The sequence below is a fragment of the Amblyomma americanum genome, chromosome 9, assembly GCF_052857255.1.
Source record: "Amblyomma americanum isolate KBUSLIRL-KWMA chromosome 9, ASM5285725v1, whole genome shotgun sequence".
NCBI classification, from domain to species: Eukaryota; Metazoa; Arthropoda; class Arachnida; order Ixodida; family Ixodidae; genus Amblyomma; species Amblyomma americanum.
In genome coordinates, this window is record NC_135505.1 from 51423526 (window position 1) to 51444551 (window position 21026).

Genomic DNA, 21026 nt, shown 5'->3' on the forward strand with positions numbered 1-21026 from the left:
TGAATAGGCACGGAGCTTATGATTTGCCGAGCTGCTTACCACCGCTTGTTGCCCTGTTTGTTCATGGATGACATCAGTTTGAATCGGTTCTATATATGATGGATTTCCGAAGAAAAAGCTGTGTGGTGCCCCTTGCGTGTTATTTCCTTGTTGCTTGGCGTAATTCGTCGTGAATGCAGGCGTAAACCTTCGGTTCTTGTTGTAGCTACTCTTGCTCCGTATAACAGGATGCCAACAAGAAGGTCTCTTTAGAGTGCCGAAGCAAGGCTGCAGGTTTTGCACTCTTTGTTGAAGGTAGTTACGAGCTGATTTCGAGAATTCTGATACGATTTCAAAGCGTTACCTCTTCTAGCCGCGTTCCAATCCTCTCAGTTATGCTGATTCAATTCCAAGATGGCGGCCGCTATAGCAACGACGTTGTATGAAGCTGGAACCACATGGCGCGTTTTCCGCGAGCGAAAAACGCGACGCGCGGTGGACGCCCGCGTTGCCGTCAACGCGCGAGCAACCGCACGAAAAAAGGGGAGCGGCGCCTTCGCGGCGCGTTTTCCGGATTGCCAGACAACGTAACTCCCAACGACATGAATTGTCCCTGCTACCATGCCCTTAAACTTACACAACACTGCAATAGAAATAATCTTAGTGTAATTACACAACGACATTTTTTTTCCGAAGTATATTTATCAAGCTTAATTTCAAGCAGGAAGAGTGTTTGCGAAACTGCGACTATGTACTTTGTGCATGCCAAGAGGCCGCTGCTTGTTTACAACTCGACATAGAAAATGGAGTGTCGGGCGCTTACTACAGAGCAGAAGAGGCGATTGCTACTGTTAAGAGGGATGCTGATTCTGAAGCAAGAACAAATGCGGGTCAGGAGGTCTATTTGGGTGCGGCATGCATGGTTGAGAAGAAAGCAAGAGAGCGAGTACCATACACTGGTAATATTATTTCAAATTATTTTTTCAGCATTACCGATGAGAAATGAAGCCGTGAAGCTAATGTGTTTGTTATATGCAGTTCAAGGTTATGAGGGAACAGGATCCAGAGCTATTCTTCAAATATTATCGAATGACCCCAGAACTCTTTCACCTAATTCATGGCCGTGTGCGGGAGAGGCTCACAAAGATGCACGGCGTTCAGGAGCCCATCTCATCTGGCGAGCGCCTGGATATGACATTAAGGTAACTTGTGGCATGAATCAATGTATGGCCCACTGTAGTGTTCACTTTGTATTTGTGCTTGATTATTTGGCACCAACACATTTCTCATAGGGAAGTTGACCAGCCAAGTGCAGATGTAATATGCAGATATAACTCAGATATGCGCAGCACATTGGTGTGACATCGATTCATGGTATTCTGTATTTAAAAATTAAATAACGCCGTCCTGCAGGTACTGAACTTGATTAAATGCACGGCTTAAGAAATGTATTATAAATAATGATTAAACAACCTATAAAGCATGTGCTGCATGGTTCTGGGTCTCATTGTTGTTCTTTAAAGACACCTGTGGGAGAATGGACGTTTGTTTATACTTTCTACAATGCTTGGCATACGTCAGGTATCTATGTTCAGGTAATGCCATTGTTGACATCGCCAAGGACTTCCGTGTCGGGCTGGAGACTGCACGAGAAGCGATCCACTTGACTCTCCAAGTGCTGTGGGATGATCTCGCTCCTCAGTATATGAAGGTACGTCATTTAGAATGAATACATGCAGTTGTGCATTAACTCTCCACCTCTTGCAAGACCCAGGCTATTTTTCTAAGATTCTGTGATGTTATCTAGACTTACTTAAATTCTGTGGTGGTTTTTCCCTGAGGCACAACTTTTGTCAGAACTGTGTTTAACTATTTCATGTAATTGGCATCACTTCTGTGGCTTGTACATTCGCAGCCTCCAAACGAGCAAATGTGGCGGAGCATTGCTGATGGCTTCTGGAAGAGGTGGCAGTTTCCGAACTGCCTCGGATCTGTGGATGGCATGCACGTTCAGATTGTGGCACCAGCAAACTCTGGCAGCCTATACTGCAATTATAATGTAAATGACACATATGTAATGAATATTCGAATGTTTTGATTTAGATGCAAAAATTGGGTTGTTGAACGTTATGCATATAGGCGCATGATTGCACGCACTCAAACACTGCGAGATTCACTTCCTTGAACATACTGTTTTTAGGCCTTGGAATTTTCTGCATTTCAATGCTGCCTCCTACACAATTTTTTTTTACTTCTTTTTCTGGCCATGTGTATTGCTCAAAAGTGCCTTTTTGTGCTTATTTCTAACAGGGCACATTTTCAATCGTGCTTATGGCTGTAGTAGACAGCGGATATCTCTTTCGTCTCGTCGACGTTGGGGCTCCTGGCCGCATAAGTGATGGAGGCGTCTTCAAACGCTCTCCAATCGGCCGAAAGCTGCATGCTGGTCTGCTGCAGCTGCCTTCACATTCACAGCTGCCTGGCTCCCACAAAACACTCCCGTTTGCCTTTATAGGGGATGAGGCTTTTCAGCTGCGAGAAGACTTCATGAGACCATTCCCTGGATCTAGGGAAGTCCCAGCTGAGCGAATATTCAATTACCGTCTGAGCCGTGCACGGTGAGTATATTTTTCCATATCCTCTTGAAAGGAAAAGTACATCATTTTCAACTAGTGTTTATTTTGACACCGTAATTAAGCTATCATGCAAAGCAAGTTCCATGGTGTGAGTGTAACGATATGAAAACTTTGGTAAATTAGACAAATGGGCTAGTTGTGGATTCATCCACACCAAGAGGGGAGCAGTGGGCAAAGAACTTCAGGAGAATAGATCACACAGATGGGATGTTCATGTTGTCTGCTCTCTTTTTGTGCGTTGCTCCCCCTCCTTTCCCCTTTTGTTCAGTATGAGAACACCGAATAGCTATGCGGTAGCTTGAAATGGTAAGTATTACTGCAAAAGCTGAGACAGAAATGAGTTGTGGTTTAAACATTATGCTATACCCCTAACTTACTCGGTACAACAAATCACCTGCTATTTTTCATTGTTTCTAATAAACTGTTAAATACACTGTTTCCTGCTTTCTTATTGCTGCCACAAACTGATACCCTAATTCTGAGCTCGTTGTTTTCCCTGCTGTGCAACTTTAAATTTATTTACTTTGTTATTTACTTAGCACAACTATACATAATTTGCGCATGAAAGCCCGATTTGGTCGTTTGTACGAATCGCCTTGCTGTGAATGCATTTTCCTTTTTTATTTTTGCAGATGTGTAGAGAATGCCTTTGGCATTCTGCGGGCACGGTTCAGAATCTTTCGTGGCCCCATCAACCTGAGTCCTGAAAATGCCGAACGGGCTGTGAAGGCAGCGTGCGTGTTGCACAATTTTTTGTGCATGGAGTCCAATGGACGCTCTTCATATAGCCCCGTTGGATTTGCTGACCATGAAGATGTGTACGGCAATATAATTGACGGTGCGTGGGGCGCGTCAACTGACACAGATTCGGCAACATTTGGCCTGCAGCCAACGCATGCACGGAAGTCTGTTCACTCGGCATTGCAGGTGCGCAAGCAGTATGCGGCGTACTTTGCGAACGAAGGAAAAGTACCCTGGCAGTGGAAATTGCTGGAAATTGATGAACCCAATTGTGAAGAAGTGCAAGAATAGTGCCTAAATATTGCGGAACTATTTTTCTGGAAAAATATCTCGGGCTTCAGAAGAAAAATTGCATTGTAATAAATGCTTCTTTAACTATTTCATTTTTTCAGTTTTCCGAAATACGTTTTCCAAAATACACCGACAACTCCCCGTTCTTCTTCACTGACAGCTTTATTCATTATCTACATAACGAGCGGCAACTTGAAGAATTTCCATTTCAAACTGTCCTCGCAGACGCTGCGGGCACCGTCTGTGCTTGTCGCCTATGAAAAGCCCAAACAGCTCTGAGGCGTCGGCTCGTTTGCTAGCCAATTCTCAGAGGATTCCTATTTTTTTTTCAAAAGGCTTATCACGGCCCCTTTTCCTTTTATGTGGACCATATGATGTGCTGCTGGCTGGTGATGGCGCTGGTGAGGGGCTGGAAGATCCAGCTCCATCTTCCTGTGTACGGGTGGTGGTAAAGTCGCAAGCACCCAGACTGGCTTCAGCGTCATTGATGCTTCCAGTCTGGAGAAATGCGGTGCTCGTTTCGTCGAGCATGTCCACATCTTTATCTATGAGGTTCCCGCTCGTCCTGCATGGATAATACACATTGCATAAGCACACTACATTTCAACATTTGTGTAAAACTACCATGACTTGTGGCCCGGACATTTCGCAAGTTGTCATACACTGATTATGAATAAAATCAAACATGCAGAAAAATGAACCGCAAGCTATTGCCAACACTTCGACACTATAGTAAGCAGGATTAATTTAACTGCACACAGTACATTTGAAAATTATATCTTATACACATATGACTTTGATTAATGTGCCTTATTCGAAAGAAATACTCACTCGGGATATTCCAGTGTATCGAGAAGAAAGAGCAATTGATTGTAATGCGGCCACCGCACATTGACGACGCTGTCCGCGCCGGCGCCACTTTTCGTTGCAGTCACGTCTTTGCGTTTCTTTATAAAGGTGTCCCGTAGGGATTTCCAGCGCTTCATTAACTGCGCAACTGTAAAGCAGTAACAATGTGTTAGTGTGAGCAATTAGACACATGCGCTCGCAGGAAGGTGATGCAACTAATGAAATGTGCTGCGTAAATTTATTTCCTGCAGAAAAGAAAAAAAACAAACTCGAGAAGCCTGCTTCAGTCCACGCTAGCTTCCTACTGCTAGTATTTACTTACAGGCATATTCATGCCAATCGGATGTCAAGAAACAATGCAGCTTGCAATGACCAAACTTTTTCTCTCGCAAATAAAGAAAGCGCGGCGGCACGCTCTCTGCCAGCGAGATAAGTACGAAAACGGCGGGTAAACATGCCAAGTTCACACGCTTGTCGAGGCGAATGAATGTACATAGAACAAAGCAGGACAACCACATCACGTGTGCAAAGATTTGGTACATACCGTCTGCGCTGAGGGCAACTGCTATAGCTCGCCAAGCCTGCTCACGTTTCATGCTGCTTTTATAGTCGCGGTCGCGTATATCCCACAGGACGCGACGCCTCTCCACTTCCGTGATAAGGGCCTCGTTGAAGACTGCTTTCTCCATTTTCGATGAACACGATGCGCGCACGAAACAGTAGCACGTGTTTTTCACGTACGCGCCGGTTCTGCAGAGCGAAAAAAAAATGCGCCGAAGAGGTTCCGTCGAGATGCGCAGAGAGTAGGGCCACCTAGTGGGAAAACCAAAAATGCCACGTGACTTACTTGAAATCTGATTGGCGGGCGCGCCCCAGACCTGCCGCGCGAGGCGTTTTTTTCTACTCCGAGCAGCAGCACGCGGCAGCGCGATTTCGTGCTGGGCACGCGTCAAAACGACGCGCGCGTCCCAGTATCCGCGCGTCAATCGGGCCTGAATCGCGCCATGCGGTTCCGCCTTTACAGCGTTGAACTCTACTTCTCGAGTTTCAGGTCTCAGCGTTATGCGCCATAACGAAAATCGTAACCCAGTGATTGCCATGATAACCGAGGTAGTTAATGGAATAAAATCATAGCAGACGGCAGCGTGACGCCCGTGCAACAGAACTCTAAACAAAATTGTCGACCCAGTATAAAAATGCCTGTCTGCCAGGCGTCAATGTCGGTCCACATATTTTCGAGATTTCTGTAAAATTTGCGGGCCAACCGGTTCTCACAGAATGTTCCGAATTATGTCATACGATTCTGGGTTTGGTGCAGCAGAAACTTACAAGTTAGGTTCGCTTCTAGTTAGCGGCCGAAATTGTAACCGCCGGCCTATGTAACCCTAACTTCATAACTTTAGTAGTGTTAATAATAATTAATAATAATTGGTTTTTGGGGAAAGGAAATGGCGCAGTATCTGTCTCATATATATCGTTGGACACCTGAACCGCGCCGTGGGGGAAGGGATAAAGGAGGGAGTGAAAGAAGAAAGGAAGAAAGGGGCTCCGTAGTGGAGGGCTCCGGAATAATTTTGACCACCTGGGGATCTTTAACGTGCACTGACATCGCACAGCACACGGGCGCCTTAGCGTTTTTCCTCCATAAAAACGCAGCCGCCGCGGTCGGGTTCGAACCCGGGAACTCCGGATCAGTAGTCGAGCGCCCTAACCACTGAGCCACCGCGGCGGGGACTTTAGTAGTGTTCATATGAAAATTGCGGCTCTAGGTCTTGTCGCATAGTGTTCGGAATGGTCGCATATGATTTCTCGTTTTGTGTAGCATAAACTTACTAGTCAAGTTAGTCTATGTTGCTGCAGGGATGTGAACAGGCGACGTATGTTAGGGGTGTTAACGATCGATATTCGATCGCTGCCTCATTATCGGCTCACTGTTTCAAAGGAATCTCCGTCAGGATGAATAGGTCCTTGAAAGTGTAACACTACTTATTTACTGAACAGCACACCTCGCAAGAACATTCACTTGAGAGCCGCCAGGAAATTCACATCCACATGGGATTACGTGTCGCACAGCTCCCAAGCCCATGTGTGCAGCTATTTCTTCTACGAGAAGGATAAAACAGTAATTTTCTGGAATATGACACTACGACAACAACAACGTTTACACCGCACAAGTTGCCCCTGCAGCCAGACGTAAAAGGGAATTCTTGTCGGCTATTGAAACGCCATTAAAGCTGCCCTTGGTGGAGACTCAAATAACTTTCTTCAGCCGTATTAGACAACCAGCCGTGCTTACTATAGTGTGAAATCTCGCTACCGAGCACCTTGGTAAAGAACAGCTTGAAGCTATCATCCCCTTTCTGGAGAGCTCAATACCGGATACAGAATTACGAAAATGCAATGTCCAGTACCTGTGCAATATGGAGCAACAGTTCAAATTCTGAGCGTACATTTTGAACTGCCCTATACTCTTGCAAAAATTTCAAATGAGTAACAAAATCTAATACAGGAAATTTTCCATAGCGTTGAGCGTCTTAGGATTGTCAAGACTGGGCTGGGTAACTTAGCTACCAAAATTAAAACTTAGGCCAGGGCGTCCGCTGGCCTTCCTCGCGGTTGAAACCCGCTCAGTAGATCAAAAAGCAAAAGAGTTTGATTTCTTTGGAAGGCCCCATTTGCACAAAGACGTTGCAGGTTTCAAACTACCTTATTTAGGAATCAGGAAAACAAACTCAACAGAACCGCGTCCAAAGACTTAGTGACCGCTTACGAGACCGAAATAAAGAGAGTACTTCGAACTTTACAAATACTGTAACAGAAGCTAGCGATAGCCTTCTCTGTCGAAATATTCACCACCAAGAGCCTTCAGCATAATCACAAAAAGAATACAAAAGCTGTATCGAAAGTATCAAAACTTTCCAATTCGTGGTTGTGTACTCAACAAATATTAACCAGCCGCGGTAACTTGTTCGCAAGAGGTCACTTTGTTTAGCCTGAAATTTTCTTCGTTACTGAGCTCAAAAAACATATGCTATATTTCACCCTCTTGAACCAAGAAAGACACGATCACAACACTTTCCGTGCAGTCCTCACAAGCGTGTGACCGACTAACTCTATGTCAGTTTAAATTTTCTGATTATCATAAAGTAAGATTGGGATATTGGGGATAAATACATTCTCCTGTTTATCCGGAAAACGTTGGTGTGCATGACAGCTGTCACTTCGGGACCGTCTCTTTTATAATTCTTGCCGGCTATGCGGCCTATATCTGTAGTAAATAATCCAACTTCTGTATGTGATGTTGGGCTCAGCCAAAGTAGTAATGTTAAGTTTGGGTTCTGACATGTTATCACCAGACCAGGAACTATTTGTACTGTAGGCTTAACGCCTCAGGAGCGAAGGAAACGAGACCACTGCTACGAGCCGACACCAGAACAGAGCTGCCAGCCGTGGTTGCACGAGCCACCGCCAGATGCCGTCTTTATTCTCTTCGCAGGGTGGCGCGCGCTAGCCGGGTTGTCGGCGCCGCCCAAGAGAGGGTGCTACAGGGCCCCCGCTTAATATGTACCAAAACACAACTCGTCTGAATCCCAAGAAATTGCGCACGTACTTCATAACATTGTGAACCACATTTTGATGTTATACTTAGTTTTTTCTACTGTGCTTCCTTTGTTTACAATTTCGTGCTGTTATTTATGTCAACTTGTACTATTTTTAACTATTTTTAGCTCATTTTGGCGAATATGGTGCATTACATACTGTATTATGTTGCCGCAATACTGTATTATGTTGCGTATGGTGTACATTGCTTTATATTCACATTATTTTTTTTTCTCAACTTCACTGTTCTGCCATGTAACGGTCTCCTGGGCCTCGTCAAGCTGCTCACCCAGCTTTTAGCCCAGGAGACCATTCCAGTTCTTTCTGGGAAAAATAAAGAATGATTGATTGATTGATTGATTGATTGATTGATTGATTGATTGACTGATTGATTGAAAAGCCCCTTGGTATATCAAGGGGCTTTACCCCGCCTAGACTGGAAGTCGAAACGGACGGAGGGCCGGCGATGGCATTCGAGCACTAGGTCAGGCGGCGCTGGGAGTCGCTCCAGGGCGGTCTCCATGTAAGCCGGTTTAAGGCGGTGTAGACTGACGGTCTCCTCGCGGCCGTTTTGGAGGATGGTGGCGGTTTTCGGGGTGCGGCGGAGAACGCGGAAAGGTACGTCGTAAGCCGGTGTGAGTGGAGCTCGGACAGCGTCGCGGCCCACAAAAACGTGGGTCGATGTGGCCAGGTCGGGGTGTACGAAAATGGTATGGTGGCGGGACGGACGGGGGGGAGTAGGCCGGAGGTCTTTAATGCAGACCAGCAGGCGTTGGAGGAATTCTTGGGGCTGGGCTGGAAGCTGCTGCAATGTAAAGAAGTCGCCTGGAAGACGCAAAGCACTTCAATACACGAGCTCTGCAGCTGAGCACTGTAAGTCTTCTCGGATGACGGCCCTTAGACCAAGTAGCACAAGGGGCAAGGAGTCGACCCAGGAGGCGCAATTGAGGCGGGCAGCGAGGGCGGCCTTCAATTGGCGGTGAAGGCGTTCCACCATGCCGTAAGCACACGGGTGATATGCCGTGGTACGGCAATGCCTGGCGCCGAGAATATTATTAAGGGAAGCAAACTGGGAGGACTGAAACTGGCGTGCACGGTCGGTTGTCACAGTGTCAGGACAACCAAATCGAGATACCCACGCAGAAATGAAGGCGTGCGAAACAGTCTCTGCGGTGATGTCAGGAAAGGGACTGCCTCCGGGCAGCCAGTGAAGCGGTCGACTATGGTCAAGATATAGCGGTAGCCTCGAGAGATGGGTAGAGGGCCCACGATGTCGAGATGAACATGGTCGAAACGACGGCTGGGGGGTAGAAAGGCTTGGGAAGGTGTCTTGGTATGTCGACAGATCTTGGTCGACTGACAGGGTAGGCACCGGCACGTCCAAGCACGCACATCAGCTTTGATTCCGGGCCGAACATAGCGCTGGGTGAGAAGGCGCTGAGTAGCACGAATGCCTGGATGGCATATGTCATGGAGAGAATGGAAGATAGGGCGACGTAGTGAAGCCGGAACAAAAGGACGAGGAAAGTCCGTTGAAACATCGCACCACAAGGGCTCAGGCGAGCAAGGATGGGGCACAAGCCGTAATCGGAGAGAACGATTGTTCGCTCGAAAAGCGGCGAGCCCATCGTCATTCTGCTGGGCAGAAGAGAATGCGGCCCAGTCGACGGTGGAAGATGGAGCGTCTACCGCGACTAAACGAGAGAGGGCGTCAGCGGCGGTGTTGGCTGCACGTTTCACATGCCGGATGTCGGTAGTAAACTCCGAGATATAAGCGAGCTGACGGAGTTCACGTGACACGTACTTTGATGAATTGGTCCGGAACACATACACCAGCGGTTTATGATCGGTTAGCACGTGAAACTTGCAACCTTCTACAAAATGCCGAAAGTGCTGGATAGCGGAGTAGATGGCTAGGAGCTCTCGACCGAAGACGCTGTAGCGGGTCTCAGTAGGAAGTAGCTTCCGAGAGTAAAAAGACAATGGTCTCCACTCGGAGTTAATGTACTGCTGTAAGACGGCTCCGATGGCCACGCTGGAGGCATCCACCATCAACCTCGCAGGGGCGTCGTTGCGCGGATGGACAAGGAGCACGGCGTTAGCGACTGCTTGCTTCGCGGCAGTAAAGGCGGCCTGGGCTTCTGATGACCAAGAGATTGCGGAGGACTGGCCAGCGGTTGACCGGAGGAGGTCGCTGAGCGGGCGAAGTAGCTCTGCACAGTGCGGGATAAAGCGGCGGGAGAAATTCACCAGCCCCAGGAATTGTCGCAGGAGGCGCAGGGTTCTGGGCAGGGGAAAATTCTCGATGGTCTGGACATGGGACGCGAGAGGGCGGATACCCACTGAGGATATGTGATGACCCGAAAACTCGAGCTCAGAAGCACCGAAAACACACTTGGAGGCATTCACAACCAGGCCGTAGTGCTGTAGACGCTTGAACGAAGCACGTAGGTCTTGCTCATGATCATGAGGTGTAGGGCTGGCGATGAGGACATCGTGAAGGTACGCGAATACACTCGGTAGGCCCCTCGTGACCTCAGCCATAAACTGCTGGAAGGTTTGAGCCGAATTGCGTAGTCCAGAAGGAATCCGGATGTACTCAAACAAACCAAAGTGCGTCGTGATGGCGGTCTTAGGTATGTCGGCGGATTCAATGGAAATTTGGTGATACGCCTTAACCAGGTCGACTTTGCTAAAAATGGAGCAGCCGGCGAGGCGCGATGTAAAGTCCTGGATGTGGGGTAGCGGATAGCTGTCGTGGACAGTGTTGGCATTCAATTCCCGATAGTCGCCGCAGGGACGCCAAACACCGGTATCACGCTTGGGCACTAGATGCGGCGGAGACGCCCACGCGCTGGACGACGGGCGTATAATGCCGAGCTCCAGCGTGTGGTCAAACTCACGTTTAGCGATAGCTAGACGGTCTCGAAACAAGCAGCGCGGTCGAGCAGCTGCGGGTGGACCCCGGGTGACGATGTGGTGTGTCACAGTATGTTTAGGCGCCTGAGTGAGGTTTCATGGCTTAGTGAGCTCCGGGAAATCCGCCAACACTTTTTCGAACTGAGAGGAAGGTATCAGCGTGCGAAAGCCCATGGGAGCAAGGTCGGACGAGACTCCCGAGATGGAGAGATGAGTCAGACCGTCGGTAAGGCGATGATGCCGCACGCTGACGTCTAAGTCGAAGTAGGACAGGAAGTCTGAGTCGATAATCGGGCGAACCGCGTCTGCGATGACGAAGACCCATCGAAAAGTGCGGCGTAGGTCGAAGTCGAGGGTGAGAGATCGTAGCCCTTACGTGGGTATAGACGAGGCGTTGGCAGCACGGAGCGACAGTCCTGATGGCTTGGAACGATCTGCCTTAGTCGGTGGAACGACGCTGATTTCCGCGCCCGTGTCGATAAGAAACCGGGTGCCGGAGAACTTGTCAGTGACCATGAACAGGCGACTCGAGTGACTGGGGGAACCACACGCCGCCGTTAGTGATCCCGGCGGGCGCTTCCCAGCCACGAACAGGGCAGTGTACACTTCGTGGCCCGGTGGCGAAAACGCCTGTGGTACCAGCAGAGCGATGTAGGGCTGGGACTCCGAGCTTGACGTGAGCGCGAAAGAGCGCGATGATCAAGATGAGACGGACGGATCTCCAGAGGTCGGCTCCGGAGTGCAGCGACTGAGGCGGCAAGCTCCTCGAGACGGGCCTCAAGGCGCGAAATCGCTGGGTCTCTTGGCGGCAAAACAGCAGTGACGGACAGAGAGGTGGCCTCATGAACGTTATCTGCGAGCTCAGCCAGGCGGTCGAGGGTGACGTCACCGGCCGCCGCAAGGACGAGGCGGATGGGCTGGGGAAGGCGTTGGAGGATGTCGCACTCCCCGAGAAGCTGTTGCATGCGGCGCAGAAGCTGGGAGGGGCGCCGGTCGCCAAGGTCTTCCCCGGTAAGGAGCTGCTGGAGGCGAGTGCGGTCCGACGGCATAAATCTCTCCAGCAGCTTGGTTTTCAGGTGCTGATATGGTGTAGCACCCATGGGGGCGGAGAGAACGTCGGAGAGCTCACCGGCAACGTCAGGAGGCAGGCTTGAGGACACATGGTAATAGCGCGTCGTCTCCGACGTGATGCGGGCGAGACAAAATTGCGCCTCAGCCTGGTGGAACCAAACTTGCGGGTTCTGGGGCCAGAAATATGGAAGGCGAAACTGCAGCGACGAGACGTACGGCGGACGCGAATCCTGCTGCGTGGATGTTGTGGGATCGGTCATTGCTCGTCCTTGGTCACCAATGTAGGCTTAACGCCTCAGGAGCGAAGGAAACGAGACCACTGCTACGAGCCGACACCAGAACAGAACTGCCAGCCGTGGCTGCACGAGCCACCACCAGGTGCCGTCTTTATTCTCTTCGCAGGGTGGCGCGCGGTAGCCGGGTTGTCGGCGCCGCACAAGAGAGGGTGCTACAGTACGAACAAAAACCATTGTCGCAACTCACTCACGTGCGTTTTCACAATGCACAAACGTCTAATATGTGCTCACAAGTGCATCTCTTTTTCAAGAGCATTTCACGTGATGTAATGCCAAAAAAAGACCACAGCAGACGCTTGAGCTTCTCGAACCAAGCATGCTATATACAGGTGTCCCTTATCAATATGGACACACTGGTTCATGACCAAAACTGTGCATAGATGCGACTTTTCTGCAATAAGTGATGATGATTAAAAACAAAAAAATTTGAATAAAGCATTGCGATCAAAATTCAATTTTTGCTTAGCAGCATGGACTGAAGTTTGTTTTTAGACAAATGCTTGGTTGTAATAAATACATCATTTTGGTTTCCTATGGTCATCGCTGAAAACGGCAATCTTGAAGTGCTACGTGAGCTAAGACAGGTGTGACAGAATCTTTGCGCTGATGTACTGCTTAACTGGAGAAATGTACTTATTTAATCGCTATCTCATTCCACATTTCTTGTTGCTTTCACAATACTACCTTCGCCGCGCTGCTCGACAATTCAGCTTTAGTGGTGTCAAGAAGTTGTTTTAAGCAGCCCCAGCTTCTTTAAAACATAACTGAAGCCTATAGAAAAATACTTGTACTGTGACATCTCTTAAGCAACACTTGCCGAGTTCATCATCATCATCTTGATCATCAGCCTGACTAAACCCACTACAGGGGAAAAGGCTCTCCCATGTCTCTCCAAGTAACTTTTTTTTACCAATCGTGGCCACCGTATCCCCGAAAACTTCTTAATCTCATCCGCTCACCTAACTTTCTGCCGCCAGCTCCTACGCTTCCCTTCAGTCGGAATCCACTCCGTTACCCTTAAGTAGCAGCGGTTATCTTGCCTCCGCATTACATGCCCTGTCGCTGCCGATTTCGTCCTCTAGGATGTCCTAAGATGTCATTACCTCGCATTTGATCCCTCACCCACTCAGCCCACTTCAGAAATTTTAAAGTTACACCCAACATTTTTCATTCATAGCTCTGTGATGACCCCCCATAATGCGCAGGTCCACACGGGACGGAGAGGCAATGAGACACTGTGTGGCTCTGTTTAAAGAAACAGATATATTCAATAATTACACTTGATTATGATTATACATCAGAGGCTGGGGCGTCCGAGCTTACGTGCCGACGACTTCATGGGGACGATGGAGGGGCTCCGGAGCTGAGCTCGAACGGTTGCTGGCAGAAGCTGCACGCCGTCGGGCTTCGGCGCTGAAGGCCCCCTTGGCGAACGATGTCGTCCTCAGCGTTCCTCCTTCGGTACTCCTTGTCGATTTTTATATCCTCTTATCCCCACACTCCCTAGGGTGAGGACGCCCACGCCGGCCGGAGTGGGGGGGGGGGGGCCTAGGGCTTTCACTTGGGCGCACAAACACACCACCGCACTTATGGTCTCGCCCCCCTCACGTGTTGAGTCCGAGGGAAAGAAGGTTGTCGCCGAGGTAGCGCATAGCGTCGGCTGTGGTAAGGCGCGCTCTGGCCCGCTGTCGGTTCCCGCGGGTCACCGGCCTCCGTTCTCCATCAAATGACACTCGCCCCTCAAGGCCGGAACGCGAGGTCACTAAAAGGCCGGGAAAGTGGTCCCTTGTCATGGGATGTGCTCGGGAGGGTTGATTGATGATGCCCGCCGTCTTGCCACGGGGCCAGGCCCGCCGAAACGAGGCCCCCTTGGAACGGCCACGGCAATTGGGGAAGATAACGCCCGTCTCCCCGCGGCGGCGGCGGCGGCGTTCGACTCGTGCCGACACTATGGAAAGGGGATCCGGTTGTGCTTAAACCCCTTCGTTCTGGTCGTTCACTCTCAACGAGTATGGCTCGGTAATTGATGATGCCGCTGTCATCTGGGTCGTCTCCGTGCGGTCCACGGCGGCAGGCCCAAAAGCAATCTCACTCAAGTTGCTTGCAGCCATATACAGTAGAAACATGAAAGGGGGTCCGGTTGTGCTTTCGCCGCCACTGGGGGCTCCGTCTACGCCGCGCCGTCGAACACGGACCCTCGTAGCACACACAAGGAACGTCACACTCGCTCACCCTCCAGAAGAATGTTCTCCGAACATTTGAGTCCATGCAGCTCCCCTTGTCTTTCTGAATCGCCTCGCACAGTGCGTCCGACAAAACACTTTTCGCTGCACTCAACACCACTGCACAACACCATATGCCTCCGCTGTCATAACTGGCGTCTCCAGGGGCAGCACTGATCTTCTTTTACAGATAAACATGAAACTCAGCACCCAAGCCTCTCCTTTCTAGTCCAAACTGGACGAAATAAATTTACCACAGTTACAAAGGAGCTCCCACTTCTAGCACGATCACGGCACAGACAAAAATATAGATAACGAAAGGAAGTAGGGCAGGTTCTGCATGCGCTCCGCATGCTCTCCTGTGAAGGTGTTACTTAATGACAGAAAGGTTTAACTACCAACTCCGATAACTTAACACATAGGCACATAGCAATGTTATGAGCTGCGGCATTACACAATTCTAACCAGTTCACAACTCCGCTCTGTTTACGCCATTAGTCCGACTTAGCTTTCCGATTTCGCAGCGGACATCGGCCTTCATGAGTCATACTAAGTAAGTCTGTGACCCTTTGTCTGCTTTGGGACTCGCGAGGGCTCGTGGCAGGAGCCTCTCCTGGCGTTATCTGCGCGGCAACCTCGCGCGCTTCTTCTTCTAGCAATGCATGAAGTAAATCCGGTGGCATTCCGGCCGTCACCTCTGGCGCCTGCCGAACAAATGCAGGAGAGGGCGTTTCTTGCGAACTATCTGCGCGCTCCGCTTCACTTCTGTCCCCATCAAAATCCGCGCTTTCCCTTTCCTCATTTCGTGAATACTGAACCGGTGCCGACTTGAGGCGATTTGTGTGTATCCTTATCAAGTGCCGGTTCACGTCTCGGACTCTGAAGTTTGCCGGAGAAAGCTTCTCGACAACCTCGCACGGTCCTCTCCACTTCGTCTGGAACTTACGAGCTAGCCCAATCTGCCTTTGGCAGTTTTCAATGTACACGCTGTCCCCCACATCAAACGGTGCGTCTCTAGCACTGCGATCGTGCACCTCCTTCCTGCGCTTCGCCGCTTTCTTTAAGGCCTCCTTTGCGATGTCCCTCGCCACTTGCAATCGCGATTCTAGCTCAACCTTATAGTCGTCCAGTGAAGCGTATGGGACACGACGGGGGCACTCTGGCACTTCACTAGGCTGGTCCGGGTCTCGGCCGTAGAGAAGAAAGAATGGCGATTCGCCCGTGCTCTCGTGTGCGGCGGAATTGTAGGCAAACATTGCATACGGGAGCCACAATTCCCAGTCCCGCTGGTCGCGCGAAACAAAATGCGACAGGAACCCGGCCACGGTTTGGTTCAGTCGCTCCACCGCTCTGTTGCAAGCCGGATGGTACGGTGTTGTCTGCTTCTTAGCGATCTTAAGCCGCTCGCAAACTCTCCTCATTAGCTGCGACACGAAGTTCGTTCCCCGATCTGTCAAGAGTTGCCTCGGGGGTCCATGTCGGAGCACGGTCTGTTCGACAAATGCTCTTGCAACCGTGTCTGCCTTCTGATCTGGGAGTGCTACCGCTTCCGCGTATTTTGAAAGGTGATCGACAAATACTAAAATGTACTTGTTTCCGGAAGTGGTCGTGGGCAATGGGCCCATTATGTCCATACCTGTCCGCTCGAAGGGAGCCGAAACCTCAGGGAACGGCTGAATTGGAGCTGGTCTTCGTCCCTTGGGTGTTTTTCTTTCGAGACAGGAATGACACTTCGCTCTAACATCCTGTCGCATGCCACTCCAAAAGTACAAACGCTCCACACGCCTACGTGTCTTCGCTACGCCAAAATGACCGGCGCATGGCGCATCGTGAAACGCGCGAAGAACCCTTTCTGTCCACGACCGAGGTATGACGACTCTCTCCCAAGCGGTTTTCTCTGGTCTCCCTTTTCTGGTTGGCCTCGTGCGCCGACACAGGGTGCCGTCTTTGCCAATGAAATAACCTAGCTGTTCGGGGTGAGACGGTGCGCCCTCTAAGCTTTCGATTATTCGCTTCAGGTCAGGATCTTTGCTCTGCTCTGTGCGTAATTCGGCGGGGTCGACTACGGGGACAAACTCATCTATAGCTGCCACGGCAGCTGTGCGGCTGAGTGCATCAGCATTCAGATGTGTCTTTCCTGACTTGTGCTCCACTTCAAAGCAGTATTCCTGCAGGTGTAGATTCCATCTAGCGAGTCGCGAGCTAGGGTCCCTGACACTCATCACCCATTTCAGAGGATGGCAGTCTGTGACTAGCTTGAATTTGCGGCCGTAAAGGTAGCATCTGAAGTGCTTTACTGCCCAGACAACGGCGAGGCACTCCCTTTCCGTAGCTCCGTACTTTTGCTCTGTGGGGCTCAGCTGTCGGCTAGCAAAAGCAACGGGATGTTATTTGCCCTCGATAACCTGAGATAGCACGGCAGCAACTGCGAACTTTGACGCATCTGTGGCCATAACGAAGGGCAAATTAAAATCCGGGTGGCGCAACAGCGGTGCACTCATTAGCTTCCTTTTCAGGGCCCCAAAAGCATCCTCCGCGTTTTCGTCCCAGCGAAAGGCGACATTTTTGGCTGTTAAGGCGGTGAGCGGCTTAGCGAGCTTGGCGAACTCCTCTATGTGCCTTCGGTAGTAACCGATCAGGCCGAGAAACTGCCGGACCTGGCGGACGCTAGTCGGGGATGGAAAATCCGAGACACACCTTAGTTTCTCAGGGTCCGGTCGCACGCTGTCAGCTGAAACAACGTGCCCTAGGTATTTCACCTCGTTTTTGAGGAATTGGCACATAGAGGGCTTCAGCTTGAGACCCGCTCCTCTTAGTCCCACCAAAACCTGCTCAATATCGCGCAAATGGTTCTCAAAACTGTCACTGTATATGATTATGTCATCCATATACACGAAGCACAGCCTCCCCAGAAGACCTGCCAGGATAACATCAGCGGTTCTCTGCCAGACAGCAGGGCTGTTGGCCAGACCCATCGGCATTCTTTTCCATTCATAGTGCCCTGAGGGCGTGTTGAATGCCGTTTTCTCGGCATCTGCCGGATCCATTGCTATCTGCCAGAATCCCGCCGCCATGTCCACTACCGTGAAGTACCTGGCAGAGCCCAGCTGAGAAAGCGTCTCCTGTATATTTGGGATGGGGTATGGATCGATGCGAGTTACGGCATTTAGTTTGCGGTAGTCCACTACCAATCGATACGAGCCATCTGGCTTTTCCACCAATAGTGCTGGTGCTCCCCAGGTTGACTTTGAGTGTTCGACAATGCCGCGATCAATCAGGTCCTGCACCTGCCGCTCCATCTCCTCACGTTGGGAGTAAGAAATCCTGTACGCACGCTGGTAAACGGGCGATGAAGTGCCAGTTTCTATCCTGTGCTTTATAACGCCAAAGCAGCCCAAATCCAGGTTGGACGCGGCGAATACCTCCGAGTAGTCGTTCAGCAAACCAGCCAGAGCCTCCCTCTCCCTGGAGTTTACGTGAGAAAGATCGAACGACACCTTTGGAGCAGCCGAAGGACTAGCATGCTCTACAGTTGCGAGTACCGTATCGGTGGGCTCACGTTTCTCTATCGCAGAGGTGAAGAAAGCCAATGTTTTGTTCTTGGGAAGGCTCAGTGGCTGCTGGCTACAGTTAACCACCCGTAAAGGCACTCTGTGGGCGTCATTAACTGTCACGAGGCACGCGGCTGCCTTCAGGCCATTGCTGAGAGAGTCGACCGGCTCAAGCACTCCCACGGCGCCGCTCTCTACATCTGAAGGCACAAACGCGTACAAAATGTGCTCCGACCAAGGAAGGACGACCGCCTCATCGACCAGCGTGACGGCAACCCGCGAATATACCTTCTCCAATGATCCCACTGTTTGACGGGTGTCAATATCGGTAATGCGAATCTCAGCCCCTCTCCTGTTCAAAAACGGAACTTTTGAGCCGCCCGCATTAACCTCTTCCTCAGAGAATGAGACTACTACCTTCCCTTTTCTCAAAAAATCCTGCCCTAATATACCTGACACTCCGTTTGGCAGAGACACCGTGTCCGGGCATACGTAGCAGGGGTGCTCCAATGCAATTCCGCCGAGAGAGAAGTGTAACCGGTAGAGTCACTTATGCCAAGAGGATCCCCCGTTATGCCTACAAATTTGGTTGCCATACCACCAGACGCTTCCAACACCTCGCGGTCCCCCTTCCTTTGAAGCGTGTTAAAACTGCTCTCCTTAAGCAATGTCACCTTTGACCCCGTATCTATCAACAATTCCATGCAACAACCATTTAACTTGCAACGCACAACAGGGCATGCCTCGTCGGCCACACAAACTACCACCACCTCATCATCCACTACTCCCTCGCCACGCTCCTCAGGCTGGGGAGGACAATCTAGTTTTTTGTCTCGGTATCTGGAGCCCCGCTGTAGGCTTGCTTAGGGCGTGTCTCGCCTGCTTCTCTTTCTGGCTCCCAACGGTGCACGTTTTGGCAGAACCTGGCGATGTGTCCGCGACCCTGGCAAGCGAAGCATACGATTTCTTCAAAATCTCGCATACCGCGCCTGTAGCTTTGTGGCGGTCTCCGGTTTCCAGCGAATGGGCGCTGTTGAGCGCGCGCTTCAACCTGGCGTTCCCCCTGCTTAGATAGCAGCTGTTCTAAGCGATCTAACCGCTCTGTCAAGAGAGCAACCTCAAGGTTGAGCACCGCTCTCTCTATGACGCGTACTCTCGCTGCGGCTGTCGTTAACGCCTCATTTCGTTCCTCATCCAATACGGCCGCCACGGCTTGGTCGAAATTGCTCGGCTTGCTCGAGAGCACGAACCGGTGCACAGGGTCTTGCAGACCAGCCACGAACAAAGTGGTCATTTCCTCTTTAAGTAGATCCTCCGCGTATTTCTTCCTTAGCTGGTCTCCTTCCTCCTCCCTGCTCAACGTATCGCGTGCTAGGCGCTGAAGCCGCGACGCAAACGTTCGCACGTCCTCCCCTACCATCGGTCCGGCGTCACGAAACCTCTGTACCCGCACGTGACGTGGTTCAGTGTCGAAATGCTCAAACGCGAGCTTCTTAAATTCCGCAAATGATTTTGTGGTTTTTACTTTTTCGTCTCGCCATGCAAAATCATGAGCAGCTCCTGCCATCTTACACCTCGCCATTCCCAGCATTTGAGCATCGGACCATCCCCCCATTTTCCCAATCTCTTCTAGCATGGAAAAGAAATCGCAGATTGGAACCCCTGTCTTATCTCCTGTAAACGTCGGAATGACGCTTCCTAATGCCAGCATGCTTGCTCCGAGCGACGGCTGTGGAGTGGGAGCTCCCTCAGATACAGACATTTTTTTTTTTCACTCAAGCCCTCCGGTGCCTCAAGCCTCTCAAATGGGGGTAAAAGTCCTACAATCAGTCCCGTGATTCTCTTTTGATTACAATTTTGAACTCATGAATGTCGCAGCATTCAGAGGACATTTGCTTTTGAGACCCCCCTTCTGACACCAGTGTGATGACCCCCCATAATGCGCAGGTTCACACGGGACGGAGAGGCAATGAGACACTGTATGGCTCAGTTTAAACAAACAGATATATTCAATAATTACACATGATTATGATTATACATCAGAGGCTGGGGCGTCCGAGCTTACGTGCCGACGACTTCATGGGGACGATGGAGGGGCTCCGGAGTTGAGCTCGAACGGTTGCTGGCAGAAGCTGCACGCCGTCGGGCTTCGGCGCTGAAGGCCCCCTTGGCGAACGATGTCGTCCTCAGCGTTCCTCCTTCGGTACTCCTTGTCGATTTTTATATCCTCTTATCCCCACACTCCCTAGGGTGAGGACGCCCACGCCGGAGTGGGGGGGGGGGCTAGGGCTTTCACTTGGGAACACACCACCGCACTTATGGTCTCGCACCCCTCACGTGTTGAGTCCGAGGGAAAGAAGGTTGTCGTCGAGGTAGCGCATAGCGTCGGCTGTGGTAAGGCGCGCTCTGGCCCGCTGTCGGTTCCCGCGGGTCACCGGCCTCCGTTCTCCATCAAATGACACTCGCCCCTCAAGGCCGGAACGCGAGGTCACTAAAAGGCCGGGAAAGAGGTCTCTTGTCCTGGGATGTGCTCGGGAGGGGTTGATTGATGATGCCCGCCGTTTTTCCACGGAGCCAGGCCCGCCGAAACGAGGCCCCCTTGGAACGGCCACGGCAATTGGGGAAGATAACGCCCGTCTCCCCGCGGCGCGGCGGCGGCGGCGTTCGACTCGTGCCGACACTATGGAAAGGGGATCCGGTTGTGCTTAAACCCCTTCGTTCTGGTCGTTCACTCTCAACGAGTATGGCTCGGTAATTGATAATGCCGCTGTCATCTGGGTCGTCTCCGTGCGGTCCACGGCGGCAGGCCCAAAAGCAATCTCACTCAAGTTGCTTGCAGCCATATACAGTAGAAACATGAAAAGGGGTCCG

The 21026-nt window shown here is 50.8% G+C and overlaps 2 protein-coding genes across 2 annotated transcripts; both read left to right on the plus strand.

The window, feature by feature from the left end:
* Nucleotides 1–1068: 1068 nt before the first annotated feature.
* Nucleotides 1069–2077, plus strand: LOC144103342 (uncharacterized). Its single transcript, XM_077636086.1, has 3 exons — nt 1069–1181; nt 1561–1690; nt 1895–2077. Exons 1-3 carry the CDS (start codon nt 1069–1071, stop codon nt 2075–2077), a joined length of 426 nt encoding a protein of 141 aa, XP_077492212.1.
* Nucleotides 2078–2310: 233 nt separating this feature from the next.
* On the plus strand, nt 2311–3647 carry LOC144103343 (uncharacterized). Its single transcript, XM_077636087.1, has 2 exons — nt 2311–2597; nt 3248–3647. Exons 1-2 carry the CDS (start codon nt 2311–2313, stop codon nt 3645–3647), a joined length of 687 nt encoding a protein of 228 aa, XP_077492213.1.
* Nucleotides 3648–21026: the final 17379 nt, after the last annotated feature.